The 17371-nt window shown below is 39.8% G+C and overlaps 3 protein-coding genes across 3 annotated transcripts in view; 1 reads left to right on the top strand and 2 right to left on the bottom strand.

Annotated features, from left to right (window-relative positions):
- Positions 1–8704, top strand: part of ccdc33 (coiled-coil domain containing 33) — a 42536-nt gene extending 33832 nt beyond the window's left edge. Inside the window, exons 6-15 of the mRNA XM_034879045.1 lie at positions 3974–4182; positions 4315–4378; positions 6408–6603; positions 7328–7416; positions 7513–7644; positions 7775–7868; positions 7950–8074; positions 8242–8331; positions 8447–8563; positions 8654–8704. Coding sequence (XP_034734936.1) covers positions 3974–4182; positions 4315–4378; positions 6408–6603; positions 7328–7416; positions 7513–7644; positions 7775–7868; positions 7950–8074; positions 8242–8331; positions 8447–8563; positions 8654–8704 — 1167 coding nt within the window. The remainder of the gene's footprint in view (positions 1–3973; positions 4183–4314; positions 4379–6407; positions 6604–7327; positions 7417–7512; positions 7645–7774; positions 7869–7949; positions 8075–8241; positions 8332–8446; positions 8564–8653) is intronic.
- Positions 8705–8834: 130 nt separating this feature from the next.
- Positions 8835–12225, bottom strand: LOC117949155 (cholesterol side-chain cleavage enzyme, mitochondrial). The gene is made up of 10 exons (XM_034879200.1): positions 12129–12225; positions 11488–11842; positions 11114–11269; positions 10788–10987; positions 10479–10682; positions 10166–10326; positions 9911–10077; positions 9600–9678; positions 9316–9507; positions 8835–9228 (listed from the first exon to the last, which is right to left on the bottom strand). Exons 2-10 carry the CDS (start codon positions 11757–11759, stop codon positions 9106–9108), a joined length of 1554 nt encoding a protein of 517 aa, XP_034735091.1. The 5' UTR covers positions 11760–11842; positions 12129–12225; the 3' UTR covers positions 8835–9105.
- Positions 12226–12418: 193 nt separating this feature from the next.
- Positions 12419–16497, bottom strand: stoml1 (stomatin (EPB72)-like 1). The gene is made up of 7 exons (XM_034879201.1): positions 16171–16497; positions 14857–14963; positions 14612–14761; positions 13485–13688; positions 13186–13405; positions 12895–13095; positions 12419–12704 (listed from the first exon to the last, which is right to left on the bottom strand). The coding sequence occupies exons 1-7, from the start codon at positions 16325–16327 to the stop codon at positions 12508–12510; spliced, it is 1236 nt and encodes a 411-aa protein (XP_034735092.1). The 5' UTR covers positions 16328–16497; the 3' UTR covers positions 12419–12507.
- Between the last annotated feature and the right edge of the window lie 874 nt (positions 16498–17371).

Below are 17371 nucleotides of genomic sequence, written 5' to 3' on the forward strand. Positions count from 1 at the left end.
ATGTATGAAGTGCTTTTATGCATGTTAAAACTCAAAACGGGTCCGTCGGGACCCTAACACCATAGGAAGGTTAAGTTGAATGGAAATTTCCCAGATATTATTCAATGCTTCAATTAATGACAGCTTTTATTGTCTTGTGTGTAACTTGTTTAACAGAATTATGCAATTATTTGATCTTTGCTTATCTTAATAATAATCTATAGTATAACTATTTAATAATAATATTAATAGTTATAGTTATTATCTTGTGTAACACGTACAATATCAATGAGCAGGCTTTTAGATATTTTTCCAGCACATCCTGTGTTTAAAACCATTTGTCTCCATCTCTATTCACATCTTTAACCACTAGGTGAGCACAGTGTGTAATTATGAGTGATCAAAAATGGAATGCTTGTGAGAAATGTCACTGTTGCATCTCTCTTCTAATCGCATTATTTCCTGATTAAAATCTCCACTGCAGGAGAACACACATGGAAGAGGAAGCGCCACGCTGCTGTGCTGAATTCCTGTGGTGACGCGAGACCAGCTGTGGAAACCATTACATCCTCTTCTCTCAGTTCTGTCTCTTCTTTCTGCTTCACTTCTCTAACGTACCTTTTACTTCAGTGAAGCACTTAGTGACTTTGTCTGTAAAAGGTGCTAAAGCAAATAAAGTTGTGATCATTTTAGCACACTACAAGTATTTCCGCTTGGCTTGTCATGGATGGCATCTTGGGAGGATTCTAAATTAAAATGTGGGAAAAGAGGAAAAAAAGATTGAAGTCTGGGACAGATGAAGGAATGAAAGGAAGGAATAGAAGGCGGTGGACAGGAAAGGTGGAATATGTGGACGTAGAGAAAGCTCCTGGGAGCCGCCTTGCTCTGGCAGGCTAATTGAAGCTCAGTGTAGCAGCAGACTCTGAGCTGTCACTCCAATGAAGAGCCCATTTGCTGCCTTTTGCAGGCTGTGTGCTGAATTCTGATGATGTTGTAGAAAAGCCTAGACAACAGATCGACACTGTTTCACTGAGACTCCCGTCTCCCCCCCTCTATCTCCTGCATGGGGACACACAGCACACATCCCATTCCCCTCCCCGGCTCACCCCTGATTACATGTAACAGGGTCAGGGGCATTCTGAACACGAGAAGCAACTGCAAAGCACAATGTGAATTATTTTATAAATTTGTTGGCAAACTCATACATGATAATGTGGTATTAGACTCGGCGGGAAGCGTTTTCACTTGTACAGGTTTTCCCTTGTTGAATTAGAAACGATTATGTCTTCTGGCAGAGCACATAGCTGCAAGCATCCGGTGAATTATTCATCATGAATTAAAGCAGTCAGTTATGAAAATATGTATCTAAAAACTGAACAGAGTGGGCTTGTTCTATGCAAAGCTGTTACTGAGATATGTATGCACTTGGTTGTTAGTATTTATTTAAACTGAATTGAATACCTGCCAATATTGTGTTTGGCTACTAAAATGTAGTAGTTATCTTCCACTGCACCCAGCTGTTTTGCAAAGATAATTTGTGTCCAACACATTTCATTGCCTGCTAAAAGTAAGAGAGATCAGGGCAGATTGCTTAACGCATTGCGTTACTTGTTTAATTCACTGTGTACCTCTCATACTGTATGTATTCAGCAAAACATACATGCACAGCATAACATTTATTTTACATCGCATCCACAATATGCAAGTATAGATGGAGATTGTAAAGTGAGCCCGGCACAGACAGTCTTTTATATAAATGATGACTCATCCTTCCTTCCCCTCTCTTTTGTCATTTAGTCTCAGTTAGATTTTGTGCCATCAATGGTTGTTGCTCCCAGCCTAATGAGCTACCCAAGCAGGATAGTTATTGAGCCATGCTATTGAAGGCTTCAAGTGCATTTGCATAAATGAATGTGTACATAGACACTTCTTTCACTTTTTCTGATAAGTTCAATGGAGATGTGTGTTATTGACAAATTTTGTTTTTGTTTATGTGAAAATCCACACTATTGTTTTTATGTTTTTAGTTATTTTACAGTTTAAAAGAAATTGAATATTTAATATGCACAGTATCAGTGATTTGACAAGAGAATGACTGAGTGAAGCTGGGAATAAAAGCTTTGAGGGCGCCACACGTGCTGCACAGCAAGCCACTTAGAAATCATTAGTCTGTCCCATCAATCTGCTTATCCAGGCTAAGAAAGTAATCATGTGGGGGCTGGTATTTACTGAGCAGGCACCTCTATTTGATTCCATTGATTGTTACACACTGCCTCCAGATACAAAGATGAGGTTTGATTTAATTTTCATAACGCTCCATACAAAAGTGCAGTGGTGGCAGAAGTACACCAATGTTTTACTTAAGTTAGTAACAGTACAACAATATTGGAATACTCTGTTACAGTTAAATGTTTTGGCATCAAAATATACTTAACGTACCAACAGTAATTGTATTCATTTTGCAGATTGGTCCATTTCAGAATACTTAATAATAGAAAACCTCAAAATAGTACAAGAGTACAGTGATTGAGTAAATGTAGTGAGTTACTGTACACCATTTCAAAATTGGGATTTAGACATGCCAGAAGTAAATAGATAGTATACCATTGTTTTACTTTGAGCTGTGTTTCTACACAACACAAGTCGCTCTCATTGGCCTGAGAGTCGCTAAGGCTTGTGTTGTGGTTACAGGTTGATTGTTCGAAGAGCTCCAACTTTCACATCCACCATTAGTTACATTTTCGCTCCCCAAAAAAGGACTCTGATCATTTGTGTTTGATGAAGGCCTCGAAAAAGAAAAACTCACTTAGCAACCCTGCTTCTGTAAAGGTAGGCTCTGACAGTGTGGAGGTATGTGTCGGAGGGAGAGCCTGTAGGAAGATAATAGATAATGACTCTATTTCACATCAATCCTTGTGTTTTTGTGCTACCTGGCAACCATGATCATTGCCCGTGTACATTGTGTATGCAAGGCTCATACTTGAAGGACTGTAGGGTTATTGACTAAGAGCTCTCGTGTTATAGAGTGGATACTGAATGCATAATTATGCAACAGCCTTTATATTCAAGATATGAAAAGGTAGAACAGGGAACACACAAGCACAGTGAGTACTTAGAGGCCGATGGGTTTTTTTGGGGATAAAAGCTTTATTATTTTTGTAAAAACAACTGGTAAATTTAATGTTGTCTTTGCTGATGTAAAGTAGTACTCCCACATTGTTATGGAAAACTGTTTAGCATTTTTCTTGGACAACTAATAGCCAATATTTGCAAAGCTAATTCTCCTAACTTGTGATGTGTATTTAACTATTGTGTGTTGTTGAAATGGGCTTTGCTGGGCCTTGGGTCTCACAGAGCCCAATACTGTGTGTGTGTGTGTGGGTGTGTGTGTGTGTGTGTGTGTGTGTGTGTGAGTGTGTAAAAAAAATATAACAATAGACTAACAATCAATTTAGTTGAAACCCAATATGTAGGAAAATGAATTGCGTAGGAGAAAACCCTTTCCTTACGACAAACTGGACTTGATGAAGGTGGTGTTATTTTTGCTTGCGGTCAATGAGACCCCATATAGGTTGAACCCTCTATCAGACTACTTGTGAACAAACTCTTACAAAACTCCAATAACATAAATCCTGATGGACTAATTTGTAAGGGATATTGCTGCGTAAAAATTGCTTTCAACAGCAATCCTACAAAGAGAGCATATTAAAAAATCCACTGTATATAGCCAGGTTTTACAGCTGGGGCTCTGAGAACTGAAGTAATGTATAATTTTTTGTAGCAGACTCATCATCACTTCGAAAAAAATTTGTTAAATTTGGAAATTTCTTGAAGGATCAATCTGATAAAACAAGGTTAAGTATGTTTTTGAGTGGTTAAAGACAGCCAACCTGAGCATTAAAGTGATGTTTGTCATGAGCAATTTTTGAGACTATTTCTAACCCAGTTGGAGTTGGAGGTATATTGTATTAATGAAGCAATATTTCCTCTACAGCTTCTGAAGGATGGATACAACCTCCCATCCCACGATGCCCTGGCAGAGATCCTACCAAATAGGCGCTACCTTTTCAAGGGAGCGAAGACTGAGCTCCACAGAGCCCCCCAACAACAACAACAAAAGAGGCCAGCTGAGAGGCCAGAGGCTTCACAGGGCAACAGACCCAAAATAAACCACACCTATCAAGTACATCATCCACATAAACGGTATGTGTGGTCATTTTTTATTTGGATGATCATTGTATGAATAATATTTTAGTAAGACTTAAAGATTTTATCGGAGTAATTTTACTAATAAGGTTTTTTTTTAATTTATTTTGGTATGTGTTCCTGCCTTAGAACACCTTTGCATGACTTTGAGGATGATTTCCACATGGCAGAGATCACCGATCTCCAAACTAAGGTGATTGGACATAATCAATACCTAAACTCTTGACTCAATCAGTGAAGCTCGCTGTTATTTAATAGGTGAAGAAGAGCTTGATGCTTGATTAAACTTATGTTTCTTGGAGCATTATCTAGTGTGCAGACTCTATTTTTCCGTCTTTTGTTCTCCTGTCCAGCATTAAAATGTATTGCCTGAATGTGCCTGCTCTTGTAAACCTTTTTGCATAGTTAGCCAAGAATGACATGTGAAGACTGATGAAAGGTGGTAAAATATGGTGAAGCAGTAGGGAGAGACAATGGCAGAGAGTAGAATAGATTGCACTCAAGATAGATTGAGAAGGATGAGGCTGAAACTTTTGCTAGGGGCCTACAGTGTTATCTATGCATGTCTTGATATTTTTCAAATTTGACTGTGAGGTTTTCATCACAATAGAATTTACTTATTTAAATGTGCTCCTTAGATCTGAGGGTTGTCTTAAGCTTCACATACTAATTCATGTAGATTTTGATAGATTATGTGTAAGAAAAGCAGAGATCTGGGTATTAATTGGACGATTTCATTGTGACAGCGCATACATTTACTGTATAATACTACTGTAAATACACAATGCCACAATGCTAATGATGATGGTGTGGAAAAACCAAATTAAATATCACATCATCACAACTCAATCCAGCTGCTCTTCTGTTTTACAATGTGTCCTTAAAGTAACAGTATGTATGACAGCACTTTAATGTCAAATCATAGCGATGGTAAGGATTCTCCAGTCAGAGACACACTCTCCTTTTATTTTTGACACATGATGGGACTTACCAGACTCATCATGGGCAGCCGTCTTTCCCATCATGCCTGTGGGCCCCCCCAGCAGAGAAACGATCTCATCTTCAGTCATGATTGTCACCCCGTCCCTGCCCTTTCAATTAGATGCTCAATTTCACCCTTGTGTCCCACGGGAGTCACAACCCTACCATCCAAGATTGGAATCCCCTAATCATCACCCCCTCCTCATTCATGCAGCCGGACCCAGCTCCCAGTCTCTATTCAATTCTGCCTTTTCAGTGTGATAGAGGAGTGTGTTACAGAACAGAGAACAATGAACATGTAGGAGCTGCTAGGACAACACGCCCAGAGAAATGTCTCGATAACAGAGCTCTGCAGCAAATATCAAGCTAAAGTAATTTGCATCTTTTAGGAGGAATTTTGCATCTTTTCAAAGGGAAAGAACAAGATTGTAAACAGAAAGGAGAAATTTTACAAAAAATATTTTTTTAAGAGTGTCTTCCGAAACACTTTCATGAATTTGACATGAGTTTCGCCTCTGTAGTTCAGCAAATGGCCTTTTACAGGATGAATGCAGGACTAGGATTTATCCCCCCAAAAATGCCCTGCTGAAAGCTCCCATGACTAAAGAGCATCACAGGCTAGAGTGTTATTGTCTCTTTGGATTTGAGGAGCCGGAGTCATGAATTCATCGTACCCAAACCTTAAACAATCGATTACAAGAACATAGCACTTTGTGGCATAATGTTCTCTTTTGGCTTCCAGTTATGTCCCTTATGTCATGTCCTTATCCGGAACCAAGAGAAATCAATTATTCATTGAGACACTGAGACTTTATGATAAACTGTGCATGCAAGGATGTTTTTGAATTCTCTTAATGTACAGAAATGTATTGTTGATTACACCCTGGAGGACTCTATAAAGAAATGGGGTTGAAGAGACATCTAGTGGTCGTAAAGTACATAGAACCACTCTGCATCAAATTTGTCCCCCCCCCATATTTGTTACCATATGTCTTCCTGGAAAAATACACTGGCTATTTGATTACAAATTACCTTTTTAAGTATTTAATTGGGAGGCTAGTTTTTGGTCATCTTTGCACTTTACACCAACTGGTAATGTCGTTTGAGTTTTACACAGGATCAGCATTAAAAGGGATACAAAAGTAACAAGATAAAAAGGTAACAAGATAAAAAAAAAACTTTAAGAAATGTCTCACTTCAAGCTACTGGCGTGAAAGTGACAATCAATATCTCCTCTTTAGGAGGTGGAAAACTACCGTTCAGCCATGAGTAAGATGGCAGAAGACATCATAGTGCTGAGGACACAGGTGGTGACGTTGGAGTCAGAAAACAGCCAGCTCCGCACTAATCTGTCTCTACAGCAGGACCTTGGCCGGGACCTGCTGGATGACACCGACATTGACGTCATGACCAAGGCTGAGATTTCTGACCGTATAGGTAAGCAATGCAGAATGTCATGGTTCAATTACTTAACCAAATATGATCTATTCATTAGCATCTACTGTTAAAATAACCCTTAACCAAAGCCCTTGCAACATCAATAATTGACATTCTTCACGATCAGCAAAATTCTCATTTCAAAAAGTTTATTTTCCAGCCAGCAGTTGTTGAACTTTCAGTCCACGCTGTTATGGATTTCATTGGCCAAAAAAGTCGTGATGGTGGAAGGTGGCTCACTGTGTGTTTGCTAATCCTTGTTAGTGTCTATTCCCAAGAAGACTGTGCCATTTTGTGATAAAACAGCTCATTTAGGCCATGGACGCTGATAAGGTCCGCGGGTAGGACATCCCTTATCTCCTGAAGGACAGTTTGTGACCCTCAGTGAAAGGATGTTCTGGAAGGTCTCTCTGCTGGCATCAAAACAGAGCGTCCTGATTTAAGTCACATGCAACAGAAAATCCATTCCATTTCAAAGGCTTTATTGATGGGATCATTACTGTTCAAATGTCTAAGCCTCAGAACTATTTTTGAAAATCCATTGCAACTTTAGTTTTGTACTTTACAGATCAAATGCTCTCATTATAGATCAATTTAGCTTTCCTTTTCTGATTTCAACATACAAAAGTAGCCAAAAAGGTATAAAAGAAAAATGGTCACATTTTTATCATTAACAAGATTTATGCTCCCGTGTATAATTTGTCTCCCCTCACGGTTTTTTAAGTCTCTCTGAAATTGAAGCTGGCCAGTGAGATCAGTAAGGCTGCCTCTCAAAGGAACAGGATCCAACAGCTGCAGAATGACTTGATCAAGGTCAGAAGATATATGTTATAGTTATAAAACTTAATCATTTACATCAGTGTATATGTAGAGTTTAAGATTTTTTCTAATTGTGTGTGTGTTGTGCAGAAAAATGACAGTGAGAAGGAGCTACTAAATCTTCAGAGAGTTCACCAGCTGCAACAGGAGGATCTTCAGCGCCACCAGAGTTGCTTGGCAAAGATAGCAACGTTGGAGGCCACAGTGAAACGGCAGGAAAAGGTGCAACTACAATGTCCACTCGACACTTTCTGGTATACATATCTGTATCACAACAATGTGAAGCTTATTTCTATAAATAACCGCTAGAAATGGTAGAATCCTGTGTTTTTGTTCCTTCCCATTTTTTCAGGTCATTGAGAAGATGGAGAAAGCATTGGATGGCAAACTTATAGAGAAGATTAAGCAGACTGGTGACAAAAGGCTGGGGATGAAAAAGCAAAGAGGTACTGTAGGTGAAGTGAGGGAACAATAGGTTATCACAAAAAACATTTGCAGAAGCCAGAACATCTCTTCATGCTGTGTAGGTGAGATTGACCATAGAAAGGAAGAGACAGAGTCGGGCCTGGCAGCAGAAAACACTCGTCTCAGAGGAGACTTGGACCGGATTCGCCAGCAGCCTTCCTCAGTCATTATACAGCAGCAAACACAGGTACACATACACATTCATGTCAGTATTTTGCCAGTGTGATGTGACGATTATGCAAAACTCATCACATTGCAGAGGATTGACCCAACTTAGATCATACATGTTACTGTACTACCCTAATAGCTTGCAGTTACTGAAACTCAAATTGTTGTATGTTATGCTCCTCTCAGACAAAAGAAACAGTGCCACTCAAGGAGAGATTGACTTTACTAAATAAACTGGAGAGGGCCGAGGCAAGAGTCCAAACACTGGAGGCTCAGGTGACAATACAAAAGAAAAGCGATGCTCTATTTGCTTCATAGACTTAATGAGTCACTGGTCATGTTTTCCTTCATGGTAAAGTGGATGTTTTGCTTTTGTTTTTATGTATTTCAGCTGGAGGAGAAGTCTAAATTATGGGGGAGACAGAAGCAAGAAATGTTGACCAAACTGAGTGAGCACAGACACGGCTTTGTCCGGACGTCCACCAGAATCCTTCATAATGTTCCTTCGGTCAGTGCAGATGGCTTTCATTTTAACTAACTCATACTATGCTATGTGAAATTCTTTTATTTGACATGGAGTAATTTCAGCTTCTTACAGAGGTCTGTATCAGAGTTATTGTATCAGCAAAGCAGGCAATTGAAATACTGAACTGTTGACCAAGACTAAACACTCACACACAGTTTTCTTTCATTTAATGTTCCAAATAAGATATTTTCTCCAATTAATATATTTTGACATTAAAATATGTAATAAAATGATATATTACAAGACCTATTTGGAATCAGTTGGATTGTTTTATTTATCCCCGGTAGATATTTTACACAATACTTTTACCATATGCACGTTGAATAAAGCATCTGTACATTCCAGAGTACACATTTCCATCATTGTTCATGTTGCTTACTATGTAATATAAAATCCATATATACTTGTATTTATTTAGTTTATATTGTGGTGCTTTGTGAAGCCCTTCACAATTAACTGTGATAAAGGTCTATAGAAATGAGCTTGGCTTATTATGCACCACAATTTTTCTCTCAAATGCTGTGTTACTGACTAGTATGCAGAGGCTTCACTGTCAATATTATCGGTTTCTCTGGTAAGAGAATGAGCTCAAAGGTACTCTGCACCTCTACATGGCGCTGTTTCTCCACTCTGAAGTTCTCAAGCATCTGCAAAGACAGAAGGCACAGAGTTAATAGCAGTAAATGAGCCTCAGAATACAGTGAAAACACCTTTTTATTTACTGTATATCTTACATGGATCAGGAAGATTTGCATCTCTGTCTCAGCTATTCTGCGTCCTAAACATTGCCGGGGGCCGAAGCCGAAGCCCAGGCTCTTGAAGTAGTGTGTCTCTGTCTTCAGCCAGCGGGAGGGCTTATACTGCTCCGGACGGAAAAACACTGTGGGGTCTCTGCCCATTGCATACAGTCCTAACTGGACCAGAGTCTAAACACAAACACACAAAAACAGAAAAAGGATTTCTATAACAATACTCAAATACAAAAACATGGTGATTTATATTTTTAACTGCATCTTACCCCAGCTGGGATGTGGTAGTTTTGAATAATGATATCTTCTGCTATGTATCTTTGCAAGCTCACTGCAACCGGGTGTAACCTGAAGGATCAATGTGAAAAATCTATATTAAAAACACTAATGCAAGTAGATGACAATTTGCCAAACCTCAAAAGGTAATTTTCAGAAAAACTATGTGTTAATAGGTAAAATAATAAGTATTACTAAGTATTGTTACAAATCAGAAAGAGGCAAACTATTGCCTAAACAATTAACATCTTTATAGTATCAACAATAAATTACATATCTGGCAACACCATGTTCTTTTTTTTACCTCAGTGTTTCCTTTAAAGCTCCTTTGACCAATGGAATCCGCTTCAGCATCTCCAGCATGTCTCCGTGGCTTTCAGCCCGAGCTGCAGCCACCTCTGCCCTCAGCTCCTCCTGGAGGTTGGGGTGCCTAGCTAGTTCATACAATGTCCAGAGCAGTGTGATCGAAGTCTGAAACACACAAACCGGAATAAACAGAAAGACAAAAAAGCCTAATCTGAAAAAAAAATATGATTTGCTTCTTCTTTTTTTTTCTTACCGTATCTACTCCTCCAGCCATTAGCTCAGTGATGCTGGCCTTGATGTCTTCAATGGACAGCTTGTCCAGCATGAGCAGGCTAGCCAGGACACCTGGGTATTTCTTTGGAGTGCCGGCTTCCTGATGTAACTTTCTGTAGATGTTATGGATGCAGCGGTCCGCTGATGCACAAAAAGAATATAAATGACATAAGACACTGCAACATATACAGTACAAACTTAGATTTTCAAGTAACAGAACTGAGAACCTCATGGTGCCAACTCAAACAAAACTGTACTTAAAATGTTCATCCTGGTTGTTCTCTGACTCCTACCTTGGCTGAATATGACATCCCAAGCCTCCACATGGTCCCGCCACACTTTTGCTCCAATCTGCCTCAAAAAAGCAGGAGGTATGTACAGCATGGGTGAGGTAGTCTTGAACATGAGGCTGATGCTGTCAATGAAATGTTGAGCTTCAGGGTCAATGTAGTCCAGCATCAAACCCAGACGCTCCCCATACAGCACCGAGCTCACCGCTGTGTAGGACAGAGCAAACACGAGACAGAAAATAAGGCACAGGTCTACACAGTGAGTGAAATAAATCTTACTTGGACATCAAGAGAGTTAAAAGTCAGTCTTACACTCTAGTGCATATTTAAAGAGTTCTTGAGAGAGGTCAGTGGTCCATTGTTTCTGGCCACTTCGCTTTATCTTTTTGTAAACTCTGGTCACAAAATCCTGGCCCACTTCGTCCAGCAAAGGCACAAATTTTTCCAGCATCTTTGGGGAAATCACCTCCTTGTTGAGAATCACACGGTTTGATCTCCAGTCTTCTCCATCCCTGTGGAAAGATTGGATTTTAACTCAATCTAGCTAGGCAACTAAGTAAAAGCCTTGCTTCCATGAGTTTTAAAATATTGATAAAACCGAATTTAAACAGGTAGAAGGGGATAACAATAGCACGTACTTTAGTAAAACTCCATATTTGCGATTCCTGTAGTCTCTGTAAGATGTCCAGGCTTCAACTCTCAGCCTTTTAGGATAATGACCCTCCGCTTTGAACAGGATAGCAGCATCTTCAGGATTGATGATATTCACGCTTTCATAATAACCTACTTTTTCTCTGACAAACAGGTCAGGGGAAAAAAGGGTGTAAATGTCATGTCAGCTGCTTGTTTCCAGATGACATGGTCTTGCGGATTGTTGGTCACAAACATTTCTCATAAACAATAATGTTAATATCTGGATCAGAAAATCATTCAAAGTCATTTGTTTTGTTAGTGTTTACAAAAGATAGACAGTAGACGATTAGTGCCATGCAAACAGCTTTTCCTTCTGTACCTGTAAATGGGTCCAAAAGTGTTGAAGTTCTGCAACATAATGCGGTGAAGGTTTCTGAAGCCATCCAGTTTCCAAAAATTGTACAAGTTGACCACCCCATTTTTCCACAGTCCAGGAATCTCACTGAAAGGCCTGACAATGCTGCTGCTGTCTGAGTACACCTGTTTGACCACCGGTAAACTGCTGCTGTAGCGCACACCTATTGTCGTCAGCTCTCCTATCCAGAACAGGGGCATTGTCACCGGGCTGCACCACACTCTCCACCTGGCCATCACAACAACAAAAATACTCACTCTGTTCTACCTTCAACCACTACTCTGGCTCTCCCAGGGACATCTGGTGCAAAACCACAAGGCTGGTGACGTAGTAAACTTGTTTACAAGGATCTTTTTGGCTTCAGCCTCCACAGTCAGCTGGCCGCTGTTACTCTGTCTATTCTCGCCCCAAAAAGAATGGAATTCAAGAGTCACAGTCCAATATATACAAAATGTGCAGCCTATTGTAATTGGTTAATAGTAAGGTGGGAGGCAGTTTAGACTGGGTGCCTCCTTGTTGATAAATGATTGTCTTTTAATCAAGGCCTCGGTGTAGACTTACTTTGTTGAACTAGGCACTTAGCAGATTTACTTTATTTCTTCAAACTGGTCTTAACAGTCGGCCCCCCTTGCAGTTTTGATCAAGTCTCTTAAGTTAAACTTTACAGTAGATAGATAAGTACAGTAATAAAATACACCATAGTGCTGTAGGTCTCTGATGCTGAGATGCGTTACTACATATTTTAATCATGCATCATAGCACCCTGCAATCTTCTGTGTATAAAAAATGAGACTATGCCAACTGACCTTAGGCTTCATGGCCTTCACAAAGTTTGTTGTCTGTGTAGCTAAGCATTTGTTTTGATTTGTGAAGAAAGACAAGGCCATTACAGAAACTCAGTTCATGACAAATTTAATAAATGTATACATTAAAGAATGTACTGTACATTTAAAGTTATTGATTCAATAAATAGGTACACAAACGCTATTTCTTAAGTAACTTTATGAGTTCTTCCAGCTTCATGGCAGTCTTAATGTCTCCCTGGATTGTGAGTCTGCCACTGGTGTAAGCAGCAAATGGTTGAAGCCTTCCCTGGAACATGGCCAGAAGGTCGCTGTCACTCAAGCTCAGTGTTACATCTGGCTTTCTGCACAAGGACCCTGCTCCAGCTGCACCGCTGCCTACAGAACACACACAAAGCAATGGAGATATAAGATTTATGTAACTGTACTTTTGTTTCTATTTACCACAAACATTTGAGCATTATTAGACAGATTTAGCACAACTTGCATTCAGTTACTGGAATTCTCTCAATGAGAATTTTAACTAATAATCATTGTGGCATATTTAGAGCCATTTATGAACAATCACCTTGGCTCAAATCCACGTAGTAACTGCGATGCTGTCCGTCTTCCAAGCTTATGTCAAACTGGAAGCAGGCCCCAATCTGATGGACCAAAGTTTCAGAGAGCAGGAGCTTGACCCCACCAAGCAGTTCTTCAACAGAACCAGATGTGGCCACAGCTGCCTGAGGGGCACTGCTGAGCTCATCTGTAAAGGTAATGCTGTCACCTGAAGAGAAAAAGCCACAGATGTATTTTACAACATTATCAGAATGGGTACATGCTGTACAAAAACAGGTATGTGCATGTCATGCCATACCTTGTTGAGGCTGTAAAATGCCACTTTGGCTCAGAAAGTGCATGGCCAACTGCTGAATGGGGCCAGTGAGGCCTGTGAGCCCTTCCAGTCCAGGTACAGATGGAGGCATGATGAGGGGTCCAGATGGGCCTCCCTCTGGTGCTTTTAGTAGAGATCCCAGGGTAAGCTCTACCCTGTCCACTTCCAGCCCCCAAGGACGAGTCATCTCATTTATGTCCATCTGTACAGAGCAATAAAGGATGTAAGTTTGACGTGATACAGCAAAAAGCCAGAAGAGTGTAGGTCCAGTGTAGTCTCACCCCAAGATATTCTCCAAGTTTAACTCTCTCAGTTTGGATCTCCTTGAAAGTTTTCTTTGCAAGGCTATAGGTCAAAGTCTTCTGTGCAGTCATCCTGGTTGAGGCGTTCAAGTCCTGGATTGAAATTACTGACATGACGGGGCTCCAGATCCTGAACTGAATGTCTGCTCCCACTGACATCACCCAACCATCCAGAGTAGTCACCTACAGTAGCAGAATTACAGTTTATATGAGTGCTGGACACCTGACCAACCATATCATTTGACATTTGTTGCAATTTAAAGAATATAGAGACAGCTTCTCTTGTCTTCACTCTTAAAGCTGGTTTTGACTAAAGTATTATGCACTGTGTAAAGTTGAATATACAGTTGACCAATGCTGACCGCTCAGAAGGAGAGTTTTTAAACAAAGTGACATGAGCTCAACATATTGGCTTTATCAACATGAAGTGAAGCATTTCAGTGATGGAGCTGCGGCTACATTCCCAAAAATGCATAAGGGAAGGTTAATTTAAAAAAGAAAGAAAAAAAACTCTTGAAAAACTAAATGTTGCCATCAGACATCCATTTGCATCTAATTTTGCAGTTTATAGGGGGAAAGTTAAGACTAAAAACAAAACACTTAACACACAACTGGTTTGCTGTTGACAATAAAACATTTTCAAATAAAGCACAAGCAACATGAGGTTTCATCTCTAGTATCAACAAATGTGCTGTCATTCTATTTAGAGTTCTCTCAAGTGTACAAATGTACTTTCTTCAGTATCACACTGATTAACAGTGCACTTAGAGTGCCACCTGTAGGACAAAGTAATCATCCCAGCTGTTTATCCACTCCTAATGTGCTTTTAACAGATGTGATGGGGAAGTCCTCCTTCTGTGCAAAAATGTGTTAAAATGTTTATCTTAAGCTCATGCCTTTTCTTTTAAAGCAGAATTTAATTGTGAACATATCCTTAAGTTTGGTTAGTAAATACGTTATGTAAAAACTGTCATAGAATGTGAGGGAAACTAGTCCCTAAAACAGTTGTTTTTTGCATTTTTTGGTGCTTCAGAATGTAAAGACTTGTAAAAACAAGTTGCCTATCCCAGCAGCTCACCACTTATAAACTCATTAAATTGGTTTACCTGGCAAGGAGGGATGTTAAAAGCCCGGGTGCGCAGGTCTACTCTCTGCCACTGGTCAATGAGGGGCAGCACGAGGACGATACCCGGACCCTTTGGAGGACCAACTCGACCCAGACGAAACACCACTATCCTCTGGTAGTTAGGCACCGCCTACAAACAAAACGAGTCACAGTGGGTTATTTTTATTCCTAACAAGTGAGTGGACGTGCTGTAGGAGTAACTGATGAGAGATAATTTGAGCTTACTTTCAGTACAAACCATCCTGTTATAGGAAATGTTATAAAGGTGCAGATGTACACGAGGAAGATGACAATCAGGTTGCACATCCAGGACAGCCATCCTTGGGTGGTATCTGTAGGATGAAGAAAAAAATCAATACAAAACACAGTCTTTAGTAAACAAGCTTTCTTTCTAACGTCTAAGAAGATCGACTTGGGATTGGAGACTACACAAATCAACAGAAAGTTGGGGCTGTGGAGTTTGAAAGATGTGATTTTGCCCAACAGGAAGGGCTTAACATGCTATTAAATTGCATTTTTGGACGTAGAGCCAGTGTTTTTGGAGCTTGAGTCATTGGGACTAACTTTCAGGTTTTTATCTGTCTCGTGCAAGTCCTCCAACATTCATAAATTGCATGTTCAATGCTATGTAGTGTGATGGGTTTTGGCATTTGTTCTATATTGATTAACATCTGTATGCATTTTATTTTATGTTAAAAGTATGTGCATTGTTGGGTTAAAAAATGTTTCTTGTGTTCTGAAAACAATGCACTTCTGGGTTAAATGTACTTTATGTACCCTGCAGCTAGATCTAATAAACTGACTAGACTTAATCAGCATTTGATTGCCTCACACCATCCCACGCTTCTAAAGGAATTGGGTATCATTGAGCATCCAAGAAGAAGCTCCTTGTCTATCACAGGAAAGCTTCTGTACCAGGGCCAGACTAGAGTAGGACAAATATAATGTTTATTCTTGTAAACTTGTAAAGATTTGACATCGTCCAGATAGAATCTTTTGATCTTGTGACCTTGCTTGACCCCAAGAGCGCAGTTTAGAGCATGTCATCCCTCCCTGAACAGGGTAGAAACCAACGAGATGCGCCCAATTCACCATGCAAACGACGGGCCAACGGGAATAGAATCGCGCCCAGGTCCAGGGAATAGAACTGGGATACTGAGAAAGACTCGGGACTGATTGATGAGATTCCTGAAAAGGAAGCATGTTTCTCAATCCCGTCAGCTGCAGGGTAACATAGCTTTTTGTCATGTCATTTTCATCAAGCTGTTTATGAAATCCTTTGTTTACTCTTCAATTGAAAAACACCTCTCCTTCCTCATCAATCTAACAAAACACGTCTTCGATTTTTCTAACAGCATGTATGTTGTCTTTTCCCTAAGTGCAAGACAAAGTTCCCTTGAGGACATTAAAGTTAAAGGAAACGTTGACACAAGAACATGATGGACTATTGGCTAACACTTTGACAGCGTAGTGTTGATCATAAATGGCAAACTACTTTATCAAAAAACCATAGATCCCATTGTTATGTTAGCTCCCTACCAGTGAAGTTGTTTTCAGAGACATTGGGGATGTTGTTAAATGAAAACCCTTTGTGGTAGCCGTGCTGTGTGAATCTGTCGGTGTCTACGAACAAGCCAGGAGTCGTCGGACAAGTGGGCTCCCTCTGAGGGAGCAGCTGATACGACTTGTTAAACATTGTTAGGTAAGACAACTGTTATTTCTTATTTGAAGCGACTTCCTATCCATTATCAGTCTCCGTTGCAGTTGTTGTTGTTGTTGTCGTTGAAAGCATGAAGCTCTATCTCATGCTTTATGCTAACTGTAGCTAGCTAACTGCCCATAGACCGTACAGTCTGTAGTTCTTCCTTGTTTTCGTTCCAGTTCTTCTTCTCTATGTTCTTCTTCTTCTTGTATTTGGCAGATTACTACTTTTGTGTTATACCGCCACCAACTGTACAGGAGTGTGTAATACTACGAATTTAGAGTCTAGACCGTAGACTGTGTGGTCTAGGCCTGAATTAAGTCAAAACAAATTAATGAATAAATAAATAAATTATATTCTTTTCATTAAACCAGTGTTAGGAAAAAAACAAATTAAGTTCGAGTCTCTCCCATGGCATGCCCTTTTCTTCTAGTATCACATGTATTGAGTTGTCTTCTTCCATTTCCTGCCAGTGCATTCTATTGTCAATACACTGTATTTCTCACACACAAAAAGTACATGTTTTACGTCTTCTTTGTCTTGGCAATTTATGCATTACCATTCCCATCTATTTGCAAGGCAGCATTTAATCCTGTGTGACCTGATCTCAGTCTGGTATTGACCACTTCCCTTTGGTTTAAACTCAGAGAAGTAACCCTTTTACCGGTCCCATTCTTCCGTATTTCACGGTAGGTTCTAGCATTGAACTCTGCCTACCGTTGAGTTTGCCATTTTCCTAGTCTTTCATATTTAAGTAAGGATTTAGCTTCAACCTTTCCCAGTGGGACAGTAATTCCTATACATTTAGTTTTCAGCATCTTTTTCGCAATTTTATCAGCCTCTTCATTCCCTTTAATTTAAAAACATTGCATTGCTGCCATCTCTGGAACTAGCACCAAAGTGAACTATATCCTGCTACACAGTCAGTGTTCTTTAAAAATTTGAAAAAACAACTTTTTCCCCTCCCGCTTGACCCTACTTTTAAAATTATTTTTAGAAATACATCTTCCAAGCTAATTTCTCACATTTCTTTGAATA

This window comes from Etheostoma cragini, chromosome 8 (assembly GCF_013103735.1).
Source record: "Etheostoma cragini isolate CJK2018 chromosome 8, CSU_Ecrag_1.0, whole genome shotgun sequence".
In the NCBI taxonomy this organism is placed as follows: Eukaryota; Metazoa; Chordata; class Actinopteri; order Perciformes; family Percidae; genus Etheostoma; species Etheostoma cragini.

Coding starts and splice junctions, on each gene's coding strand:
- stoml1 (XM_034879201.1), bottom strand. CDS start 16,327: ATGTTTAACAAGTCGTATCAGCTGCTCCCTCAGAGGGAGCCCACTTGT. Junction 14,964..16,170: donor CTCTGAAAACAACTTCACTG/GTAGGGAGCTAA, acceptor TTCATCCTACAG/ATACCACCCAAGGATGGCTG. Junction 13,096..13,185: donor CATTTTACAGCCTCAACAAG/GTATGGCATGAC, acceptor TTTTCTCTTCAG/GTGACAGCATTACCTTTACA.
- LOC117949155 (XM_034879200.1), bottom strand. CDS start 11,759: ATGGCCAGGTGGAGAGTGTGGTGCAGCCCGGTGACAATGCCCCTGTTC. Junction 10,988..11,113: donor AAATATGGAGTTTTACTAAA/GTACGTGCTATT, acceptor ATCTTTCCACAG/GGATGGAGAAGACTGGAGAT. Junction 10,327..10,478: donor GGATGTCATATTCAGCCAAG/GTAGGAGTCAGA, acceptor TTTGTGCATCAG/CGGACCGCTGCATCCATAAC.